Here is a 12,161-nt window from a genome sequence, read left to right as displayed (position 1 = left end):
CTGACTGCTTCTTCATTAGGCAGTCCTATTTATCCCTTTGTTCTGGAATTTAGGGTTATCTTTGAATGCACTTAAGCGTCGCCCTACGGTCGAAGAATGTTAACTCCTGAAGATAAGACGTCCTTAAGATAAGACGTCCTCGTCTTGGGTGCATTAGGTAAAGTTGGGTAGAGTTATGATAAGTTGTTCATCGGAATGGACTTCTCTTCTTTTAATTGGTCTTCTTTTATCTTGCGGATCATTAGGCGCCCTTTCTTATACGTATAGCGTTCGGTTACGGTCATGATAAGGATGATTGCTATGACAGTGGTAACAGAAAGGTGCATTCGATGAACGACTGGATGCAGTCGCACGGAGTCATTTAATTTGATGGCTTCTTCATTTAGTTTATTGGGTCGCTTAAGTGTTCAGTTTTTAAATTTACGACTTGATTCACTTTAAATGTTTCACTTTTGACAAATTCGTTTGAGTATTCTCAAAGGTGGTATCTTCTACAATTAACTTAGTTATTTGAAGACAGTAAAGAATTATAATTGACATACATACGTTCAATATTGTTTTTACAGTCTTCCATTATTTCGAGCTTTCCCTTGCTAGACACTAAGATTTCATTGTTTTTTAGTTGAACGTACAGTTTGTAATTGTTAAGGACACTAAGAAAATTACATTTTTCACTTATTTTTGAGGTGCAATAAACACTACGTGGTTCTTCTAAACATTGGATTTTCTCGTTGATAGTTTTAAAATTTTCATTGATCCAAAGCTCTTCTTTGGAGCGTTCAACTTGATATTTAGCAGGTAACAATAAGGTTTGATTTTGCTGGTTAAGTATAGGGTAAATTCGGCGGTATTGAAATTTGTGGGCTTTTAAAATAGGAATATATAGTAATTTGATTGGGTGTAACGCGTCAAATTCTAATAGTTCTTTGTTTATAAATCAGTTTCAGGTGTTCGGTGATTTCACCTGGTTCTGTATCTGTTATTTCGGCATTAGTTGCTTCTATGAAAGCAGGGGAAATTGTTCTTTCAATAATAAGTAAGATATTTAGTATTTTGGAACTTAAATATAAGTATCGAGTATCCGTTAGTGATGTGATTTGCGAATGAAGAGAATTCACCAATTTGTTTTACTACCTTGTCTTGGTTTTTATATAAATAATCGATGTTACTATTGATTTCTATTAAGTCGTTATTGTTGGGGGTTTATCAGTAATATATTTTATGGCTGTCCCTAAAACATTTATGAATGCTCTTTTATGAGTATGATGGTTGAACTTTTGCAAGTGTCTTTCTATCTGAACACAATTATCTTTAAGGTTTTGAATAATTTGATTATTTGAGTGTCCTTTTGCTTTTGATTCTAATATTACGACATTACTAAGTAGATTTCTGTAACTGAACTCTAGCTTACATTAAAATAAAAGTAAAACTTATGATAATTAGCAATTAACTGTCCAAATGAATGTCCGATAATTTGAATATTTACACGAACAGCTTGGACCTGGGCCTGCAAAGGAAATTTCTTCTTAACTCTTTTTATTTTTTGTTTATGGATATTGGCTATGCGGTTAGAGTTGTTTATAGAGGTTACATTAACCTTGTCGAAATAAGGTTCGGTTTTTCTAATTCTTTGTCCTTGATGTATACTACGGGTTTATTAATTTCTAGGTTCTCTTTATCGATATTTCTTTTGTCTAATATTCTACTTTCTCTTGCAGTTGTTTATTATATAGTTGCTCGTAAAATGGTAATATTTCGTTTTTTCTTGTTTCGTTATATGATTCATATGTTACTTTTAAAAGTTCCTTTCACTGGGTAAAACATTCAAGGTATTCGGGATTTCAGGTATCGACTTTTGTACCTTTGTACCTTTCTTTAAGCATTTGGTGAATGGTTGCACTATTTTTGGCGAAATTTTTAATAAATCGCCTGTAATATCTTATGAGGCCGAGAAGCTTTAATTTCTTTCGTGGTTTTCGATGAAGGGTATTCTTGAACGACTGTGATTTTCGGGAGTTCGGCTTGATGCCATCAGGTGTTATTACGTGGCCAAGAAAAGCTATTATAAAGCATCTTTTTGAAGGCACTCAGACTTTGTCTAGTTGGACTTTAAGATTGAAATGACGTAATTTTTCAAAAATCTGCTTTACATGAAGGATATGCTCTTGAAGGGATTTTGAAGAAATTACGACATCGTCCATGTAAACAAAATAGGATTTATATAGGTGTTCTTTTAGAACGTTATCCATTACTCCTTGAAACATACTGCTTTTTTGGGACAATCCATACGGGTGAGCTATGCTATCAGCATATCTCCCCTATCATTTCTATTGCCTAATCCAAACGAACCTGCTATTGCATCCACTTTACCCTCACCTAAGCACCGATGTGTCCTACAACTATTAGGTTTTCTTGCCCTTCCACTAAACTTAACACGTCTTCTATATCTACATAAACCGCTTCTACGTCTTCATCACTGTAATATGATGTAAGCATGTAGACCTTCAGTATTACCGTTTTTACCGGCTTCGAGTTCACTTTTTTATAAATAATCTTTTACACTCTGCCCTACTTTCCTACGCATTCAAATTCCTACCCCAGAATTACCTTCCACCGATCCTGTATGTATTATTCTAAAGGCTCCATTCCAGAAGTCTCCAGCCTCGGGCCAACGTACTTTACTAATGCCTACTATATCTAATTCTCATCTATTCATCTCTACTTTTAAATTTTCCAATTTCCCTACTTGCCTCATTGTCCTAACTTTCCACGCTTCGACTCGTGAAATATTTCACCTAACTCTATTACACTTATTGATGACATACCCGCCTGGACATCCGAATGGGGGACTAATTTATGTCCGGAGTGCTTTACCCCAGATAACGGCATCATTTAACTTGTGTAGAACACTTTACTCGGGATCATAATGTGGTGGTTTCCTGTTGCCTTCCACATTGCAGTATTGTGCATCAGAGTGCCATACCGATCCTCATGATCTGTGCCACTCTGAGTACTGAAGGAGTTGCTGCCCTCTTTCAGGGAATCTGGTTTTCTTTAAGAACTCCTCCATTATGGTTGAACCTATGGTCCGGCTTCCTAAATCATCGAAACTCGCATGCCGATCCACCCACTCTAGTTTGTACAAGAGTTTCGTCAAGGTTCAAGTTTCGTCGGATCGGTCACCGTCCTATTGTGGAATAGTTTCCTTAGCTAAACCTATTTCACTAAAATTGACATTATAGGTCATGTCTAGGTGATTATTAGTAATAATTGAACTTAAATTATAATTACTAGAAACAGAACGATTAGTAACAAGATTTTTTTCGTCAGAATTTTCGCTACTATTATCGAATGTTAATGTTTTTATCGGCAATTTTCCCTTTTCGTTGAATATCTTTTTTAACCACCGTAGTATTTTTTATTTTGAAGGTATCCCTTTTTCTCCCCGCAAGTTTGTTGATGATTCTCTTGAATGATTTGAATGAGACTGGCTCTGTTGTTGTCTTCGATTGAATTCAATCTTAAAAAAGAAAGTTAAATGATCGTTTATTTTATAAAAAATTATGTTTTATTTGTTGTTTAAAAATTGAGACTTTTCCTTACCATATAAACCGTTGTATACTTCCGAATAAATGCCTGGATAGATTGATCTTTTCCCGGTTGGAGAATGTAGCCTCATGTCCTCTATAGATTTCCGTCAATATGTTTCTCACTAGCTGTTTTCAATTAATCTCGCCAGTTGGTAATTCTGCTTTTCTTTCTAGGTATGCCATGACGGATTTTGGCAGTACAATGTTCGAGTTATCTCCATTTTTATTTTATCATTGCCTTGTGTTGTATATATTGCCGGTAATTCTGTTATATTACACTGAGAGATTTTATTCGATTCCTCATTTCAATTTTTATTTTTCTTCAAGTCCTCGAAAACTTGTTTGTAGAAGCTTATACCATTCTTTGTAACAGGAAAAAAAAATATTATATGATTTTTTTTATGTAGAAAATTTTATATTTGGTCAATATTATGAAACTTTAGATGCAATGTAATTATTTTTTTTTGCCTTTGATTTCATTTTGTTATATGTGATTTTATTGATCTCCGCAATATAATCAAATGTTGTTATTTGTTCCTTTGCAGTTTGCTGAGTCCATTCATAAAGGGCCATGAATAATTGCTTATTTATTTTTGGATGATTTTTTTGGCGCTTGCCATGAGCCGAAAAATTCCCCAAATTCTTTCAGATGAGTTATTTTTTTATCAAGAAGAAAAATACCACTACTAGGTGGTAACTCCTCCTTACTTACTAGTACTTCTATAAGTAAGGAGTATTTTAGACACAATTTTTACCAACCTTATTTGGTCCCGGTGACGATAAGATTCAGGAATTTCATCCGAATCTATTATCTTTCCATTTTACCCAATTTGTTCCAGACGTTTTAAAATGCTTTCGAAGAATTGAATATCACGATCTGAAAATGGAAAAAAAAAAAAAAAAACAATAATTATGCTTCAATCTGGTAACTTACTTTCTTTCTATCAATGAGTGTATAGAATATGCTGTGCTTGTCACTTCATGCCTCCGTATATATTTCATCACTGGTGTCTTCATCAACACTTACTTCCATGGATTTATTTCCTGTGCCTGTAGTATTGTTTACTGAATTTTTATTTTCTTCGTATGATGTTTAACTTGAAGCAGAAATTAAATCAAGTGCTTGGTTCTGTTTGTCAGAATTAGCAATTTGGGGATGGATGGTTCCATTTCAGTTGTAGTCGATATATTTTTGTGAATCACCCGTTGTTGTTTAATTTTTATTTTATTCTGGATACCTAAATCATTTTTTTTTGGACGACTGCTTGGCGAAATATTTGAACGTCAGGTTCACATATTTCCGCTTTGTCATTCAATCGTATGCTCTGTAGATAATTATTATCGTCTGTAAATAATAATATAAAACAATGAAGTTTGTTCCCATGAACATTGCAAAAACATCTTTAATTTTAAAATAAATTTAGCTGGCACATTAGTAATTTAGTAAAATGGTTTTCTAACGTTGTTAAATTTAAATCTGATTGATATAAAACCTATTGTGTCAGGTCAGACGAGGAAAACCTCTCAGAGGATTATCGTTAAACTAAAAACTAATCAATGACTCAAAAAGTGACACGAACAGCTAAAGTACGTTTACAATTCGTAAAAAACTTTGATACCGAAAAAATTAGGAAAAAAGAAATACAGTGTAAATTCTTTATAACGTCACTCGATTTAACGACAAACTCCTTAAAACGTCGAAATTGCTTGACTTTGGTTGGTTTACATTGTTTTCTGTACAATATTACACTCTGTATAGCGTCACGCTCACTCTGTTTAACGACAATAATGCGGCATTATAAATCATTGAGCAGTACTTTCTAAGTTGCCGAAATGGATAAGAACTGTAGCTGTGTACGTTGTTGAAGAAGACGATCCTGTCCCTCCACCAAACATCAAACATGCACTTGATGCAGCGAAACTATTTAAAAAAATGCTTTTTATATAATCAAATTGATCGAGCAGTTTCTCAAGATATGAGTAAGATACGTAACAAAATAATATTAAAATATTGGAGCAGCAAAAACATCAGACGAAGATAACAGGCTATACGCAATGCATAAATAATAATGTTCGTGTACAAAATATGTACTATATTGGTAAATGCATATTATTATAGAATAGTAAAATAATATCTTTTATTTCTCTCCATTTAACGACCACTCTTTATAACGCCGAAAAATGTTCACTCCCTTAAGTGTCGTTATATAGAGTTTACACTATATAAGAAAAATGACTACTTACCACTAAATACGATTATTTTTGCATCCTTTATTTCGGACGCGCCAGTCACACTTTGCCACGTCAACTTGACGATTTCTCCTATCGAGAGTTTATTTTTTTTGATCAACGTAGTTTTCATAACATCTGTAAAAAGTGAATTAATCTACCAAATCAAAACAAATTTCATATATGTCACAGTTTTTACACTTCGGTGCCATTATATTTAACACTTTTGCACTGGAAACACTTTTAGACTTGAATCGCAATTTTTCACTGTTAACGTAATCGAAGACGAAAATGTTTCGAATGCCGCTTTTTTACGACAGAGTTGTAGGTGGTGCATTATGCAGGGTAAGATGACGTGCAAATAGCTGCCGCCATCTTGACGAAATATTTTCGTGGAAAATAGTAACAGTTAAAATTATTAAGAAGATTATGTTGAAAAAGTCTTTTCATCAGCTGTCAAAAAGGAGACCATGGGATTATTTGTCAATTTTTATGGTGGTAAATCAGATTAACGCTATTAATACTATTACTGAAGAAATAACACCTTCATTACTTGCAACAAATGACGTCAGTTTTAACATCTCTTATTTTTATTATTTTAGCACATTACTTTTTATTAATTCATCAGACAAATCGTGTTCAGAACGATTAGTAACAAGATTTTTTTCGTCAGAATTTTCGCTACTATTATCGAATGTTAATGTTTTTATCGGCAATTTTCCCTTTTCGTTGAATNTTAATACTATTACTGAAGAAATAACACCTTCATTACTTGCAACAAATGACGTCAGTTTTAACATCTCTTATTTTTATTATTTTAGCACATTACTTTTTATTAATTCATCAGACAAATCGTGTTCAGTACAGATTCATCACAGGTTCAGTTCTTTTATAGATTAACATAAGTGAAGAACCGAATTGTAATCAAATTATAAATCAAGATGATTCAGAAATGAGAGAAAAACATGATGAGTCAACTGAAGGGAATAGCAACGACTATGATGCCAGAACTGTAGAACACGATGAAGAAAATAGCGCCAGAAATGGAATAGAAATTTCTAGACTGGGTGCGAATCACAATACAAATGACAATAACGGCAGAATAAGAGAACAACTGAAAACGATGTTCACAAGGTAGATCCTAATGTTTCGTATATCTGACTGACATTGATGTAACATTGTTCATTTCCAGTTCCGAGTAACAAATGAATTTTTAGGTTGCTCTGAATATGATTCATATTCCCCAATAGAACCATTAAAATATCTGTATCAGAACATCTTATTACTACGTTAACATCGGTATTCAACTGACAAATGTGGATAACTATCTTTGTATTCGCTTCTTCATCAGCTGTACAATTGAAATCTTGCTCTACGCTTCTCTCTATTTTTTTCATTATGTTTTTCATATTTGTAGCATACGTTGTGATTAATGTATATTGTTCTTTATCCTATAAAAGGCGCCATGTAAGCATTTTCCCAATCTTGGCAAATAAATTGAATTAAAGCCTCTTTTAATGAATATTTTTTAATTCATTGGAGAAATTAGCCGACCGTAACTGATCAGAACTGTGAATATGATAATTCTCACCCTCTATTCTGCCTCTCAAGGTGTGATCGTGGTCTTTTATTGATGGAGTGAAGAAGCAATCAAATGCGATAATAATTTTGCGTGCATTCGATAATGTAACCATTGTGTTGAATTTCTTTGAAATATTTATAAATGATAATGGAACTTCTGTCATTTAATGTAAAAGAATTGATTCATCATTAAATCATCACATCACACCATGCTGGAGGACTACTGACTATATCTGTTCTAAGGTAAGATCCACTGGTTGTATCGAAAGTGGCTTATCAGTTATTTTGATACCATATGATCGTTTTTCATATACTAACTGTATCCTTGGATGAGGTGTAGCTACTTTTAGTTTTGTTGATTAAAAACAAACAAAATGTTGGTAATTTTTGGCAATATAAATTTAACTAATTCAAAATCGGGCTTTCTAATGCTTTTAAATAATAAAAAGTAATAATTAGTTAAATTGATATTTATCACATAAAATTGGGCAGTTTTTCCATTATTTGCTTTGTTCGTTGTTGATAACTTTCATATTTTCCAATATTTGTATTAATTTTTTCATTATTAATTGCTGGATCAGCAGGTTTTTCTGATTTAAACTTAATCAAATATTGCCTAATTTCATCGGTAATTCCGGTATTTTTGGTGTTTAAAGACTTTTCAAAATATATCGATTGAAGAGCTAATGAGAGTAAGGGATGTAGTCTTTTACAACTATTAAAGTGAAATATTATTCTGAAAATTCATTTCTGAATTTTGACCCACTACACACTACCTCAAATTAATTAGGGGAAAATTGTTGCTGTTGTCACACCCCCGCCGGGAATCGAACCCGGGACCTTTGGCTTTACGCACCAATGCTTCGACCACTATGCTACGAGAGATGACAACAGAAACAAGGACAAACCGTACTTATTAGATCACAAATCCGTCGAACTAATGTAACTAAGTATATACTGAATATACTATGAATAATCATACATACAATTTAGACATCTTTTAGAAGCGAGTTATTTTAATATGAAATCTTCTGAAAATTCATTTCTGAATTTTGACCCACTACATACTACCTCAAATTAATGAGAGAAAAATTGTTGCTGCTGTCATACCCTCGCCGGGAATCGAACCCGGGACCTTTGGCATTACGCACCATTGCTTTGACCACTAAGCTACGAGAGATGACAACGGCAACGACGGGTTCTATTAAAGTGTTGCCCTGCTATAAAAGTATTGGCAGAACCACTAACTAGTACTTCTGCATTTATCATCACGTTAAATAAGCCATAATTATATGAAAAAGTATCAAAATGAACGAATAAATGATCAATACGTGGTTTTTCGCTGGTTTGTATTTGCAGAGCAATTTTTGTGATAGCTAGGTCATATGTGATTTCCGTACATGTTTCGTTGCATTCCGTAGCCACTTGTTGACCCTGTTTCATTGTTTCTAAGACGATCGTTGTTAAGTATGCAATCTCCTGTTTGTAACTTGTATCATGTTGAATCATACTTTCTGTTTCACTTTCAGATTCATCATTTGAATTAGATACATTCTGAAAAATTATTCCAACAGTTTCGTGCAAAGTATGTTTCCCACTTGTACCAGCAAATCAATCAAGGTTATCATACGCTAGTCCAGTGCATAGCTTATTGGAACATAAGATTTCTTCTGGGCAGATATCATTGCAAATAGTAGAAGGAAATGTTACTTCAGTTTCGATTTCTTCTAAAACAGTGTCCAAATTTGTTTAAAATATTTATTTTTTTTACTGTTCGTCAGACCTTTCAAAGCCATGTCAAGAGCTATATGTTTATTTTATTTTTTCCTTCAACAAAAGATGTCGAAATTATATTAACACTCATATTATGCTTACGTTGAAAACTTAAATAAAATTTGAAAATAAATCAGTTAACATTGGTGGTACATCGCATTCTCCTTTTATTAAATCATTCGCAAGGAAAACACTTTTACCGTTGGGACGTTAGCACTACCCGGGCAGAATGTACGTCCGTCATTTAGGGCTCCCGATGAAGAGTGTGCGATTCTTCTAATGTTTTGCCCTTTACAATGATATCATCTATAAATATAGTCACCTCCGCCATTGCTGCAAAAATTTGTTCCATCTGATCTAGGAAATACCCTGGGGTCGAAGTAATGCCGTATGACAGAGTTCTGTTGGTATAAACCTTTGTACGTGCCTAAAACAAAATATTTTCTTGAATTTTTACTTAGTTGCTCCTGTGCATAAGCTTCTTTTAAATCGATTTTTGAAAAATTAACACCGCCTTGTAAATTTGCTAAATAATGTTTAATTCGAGGTAGTGGGTGTCGCTCAACCAATATATATTCTTATAACGTTTAATTATTGGACCTATTGGTGTGCCCCACTTACCTCGATTGGAGTTAACATTCTTTCTTTAAGTAGTCTGTCAATTTCTTCTGAAACTTTTTCTTTTAATGCAAACGGAATGCTTCTAGCTTTACAAAAAAAAATTGGTAAACAATTATCACGCATTCTAATAATAAATTTTGATTTATTATAAACACCTCTTTAAGCGGAAAATAACTCATGGAATTTTTTAAAAATTCTATCTCTTTTATCAACTAAAATACCTTCATTCTTATCAAGGTCTTTGACGTTTAATTTTAAACATTTATTTGAGCGCTCTGCCTTTATATCATTTTTTTCTGACTGCACTGTTTTTAATGGCCATAAGTTTAATTTGTGCAATCAATGAGTGGTTTTCCTACTTTCCCTACCACGTACATAACTTATTTTAACATTTCATAGTAGTTCCATACAATTCTGGTAGCTTGCAATTTGCATTTATGAAAATATTTATTGTAGTCAATTTTACTAATTATGGAAATGGTTGATCCTCCATCAACTTCCATTTTTAACTTTTTATCGTAAATTTGAACTCTTAGGTTCTGCGGATCAATTTCAATTTTATTACAAGTTATATTTTCTTTAATGTTAATTGACAACGTAGTTTCGAAATAATCAGAATCTTGATCGTCTTCGCTATCCGAATCGCATAAGCTTTTATCGCTTTCAGTCTTTTGTTCAATATTTTTCACCGGACGAGCTTTATTCTTATTTCGCGAACTGTAAACGTTGCTCAAATGTCCTACCTTACCACAGTTGTTGCATGTTTTTCCATGATGCCAGCAGTTTTCTCTCCGGTGATTTTACCTACCGCAAGAAGTACACACAAAAAGCTTTTGATAATGTTAAATGGAACAAGATATTAAATATTCTTAAAAATGTAGGTATGAGTTACAAAGATAGAATAGTGATGATGGGGCTGCAACGTAGAGAAGTAAATATTAGGAAGGGAGTCAGACAAGGATGCACACTGTCATCGCTACTTTTTAATCTATACATCGAAGACGCAATCAACATCATTAAAGACAGTACAACTGTAAGGATAGATATACAGGGGTAAAAGATTAGTATGCTTAGATTTGCAAATGATATAGCAGTATTAGCTTTAAATAAAATGGAAGTAGTATTGACAAAACAGTACCGTACAACAATACTGGTATGCAAGGCAAGAAAAAGTAAGGAAAGAGCGAATATAAAGATAGGAGACGAAAAATTAGAAAAAGTGGCTGATTTTAGATATCTAGGAAGTCAGATAAGTCAGGACGGAAGGAGTAGTAGGGATATAAAGCAGAGGATAGCGCATGGTCGTGTCGCCTTTAATAAAAAGAAGTCACTTCTATGCTCGCGAGCGGTTGATTTAGAAATTCGAAAAAGGTTGTTAAAGGTGTATGTTTGGAGCATGGCACTGTACGGATGCGAAACATGGACAGTTGGCGCGGCGGAACCGAAAAGGTTAGAAGCTTTCGAAAGGTGGTGTTATAGGCAAATGATGGGGATACCATGGATAGAAAAGGTTAGAAATGAAGAGGTATTAGAAAGAATGGGAGAAAAGAGTACTCTAAGGAAGTGAATAAGAAATAGGCGACATAGGCTAGTAGGAGACAGGAGACAGTTTTGCTACGGGATATTCATTGTCCCACCATTTCTTTCGGTGGTTACTCGTGTTCATCTTTATTTACTTTATGTCTTTCGTTCATTGCAGTCTTTCTCTTTTTTGTTTCTTTTTCTCCTTTTGTTATTTAAAATTTAATAAAAAAAAGAGCTTTCTCTTATAATTGTTTCATGTTGTCTTTTTTTTATTTTCTTTTGTTTCTTCGTATCTATTTTAAGTTCCAAGCATAATATTTGGTGACCTGACTCGTTGTTAGCTACCACCTGCATGCTTTATATAACTTCTCCCTCAGTTTTTTTTTTTTTAGTGATTACAATAATACAAACTAGGAGTCGAAAAGCGCCTTATTCTTCTCCAGGAATTCACACAGTCTATTATTCACTCTTCATTCGTAGAGTTTCCCCATGCTGTTCAATAGACATATGGGTCGAAAACCTCCCTTGTTATCCATGGGATCAGGGCTAGCATAACCACTTTCTAGTCCGGAGGCATTGCTCCATGCCTATAAAAGTCCTCTCTCATTATTCCAATAGCCTACATGTAGCGAGCTCTAGCTTAAACTTGTCCACATTTCTTGACCTCACCTCACGATCATTACGACACCCTTCTACTTCGAGGCAGCCTTATTACCAGAATTGGCCGTCTTCCCAGTCCTGTATAGTAGGTTTACCCGACGTTGACTCCCCCCTCTCACCTTGTCCGCGAATGACACCCCTGGTTGTACCACCTGGGGGCCGCTACGAGTGGACGTGGTGCTA

The 12,161-nt window shown here is 34.0% G+C and overlaps 1 protein-coding gene across 2 annotated transcripts; it reads left to right on the top strand.

Annotated features, from left to right (window-relative positions):
• Positions 1 to 5,994: 5,994 nt before the first annotated feature.
• LOC108734529 lies at positions 5,995 to 7,307 on the top strand. Of its 2 annotated transcripts, none has more exons than XM_018466133.1 (3): positions 5,995 to 6,317; positions 6,715 to 6,953; positions 7,012 to 7,307. In XM_018466133.1, the coding sequence occupies exons 1-3, from the start codon at positions 6,249 to 6,251 to the stop codon at positions 7,019 to 7,021; spliced, it is 318 nt and encodes a 105-aa protein (XP_018321635.1). In that variant the 5' UTR covers positions 5,995 to 6,248; the 3' UTR covers positions 7,022 to 7,307. The 2 variants fall into 2 exon arrangements, with proteins under 2 accessions (XP_018321635.1, XP_018321634.1); XM_018466132.1 differs by having other exon boundaries at positions 5,995 to 6,386.
• Positions 7,308 to 12,161: the final 4,854 nt, after the last annotated feature.

This window comes from Agrilus planipennis, unplaced genomic scaffold (assembly GCF_000699045.2).
Source record: "Agrilus planipennis isolate EAB-ADULT unplaced genomic scaffold, Apla_2.0 scaffold62, whole genome shotgun sequence".
Classification (NCBI taxonomy): domain Eukaryota; kingdom Metazoa; phylum Arthropoda; class Insecta; order Coleoptera; family Buprestidae; genus Agrilus; species Agrilus planipennis.
This window is presented reverse-complemented; position numbering and strand designations above follow the sequence as displayed.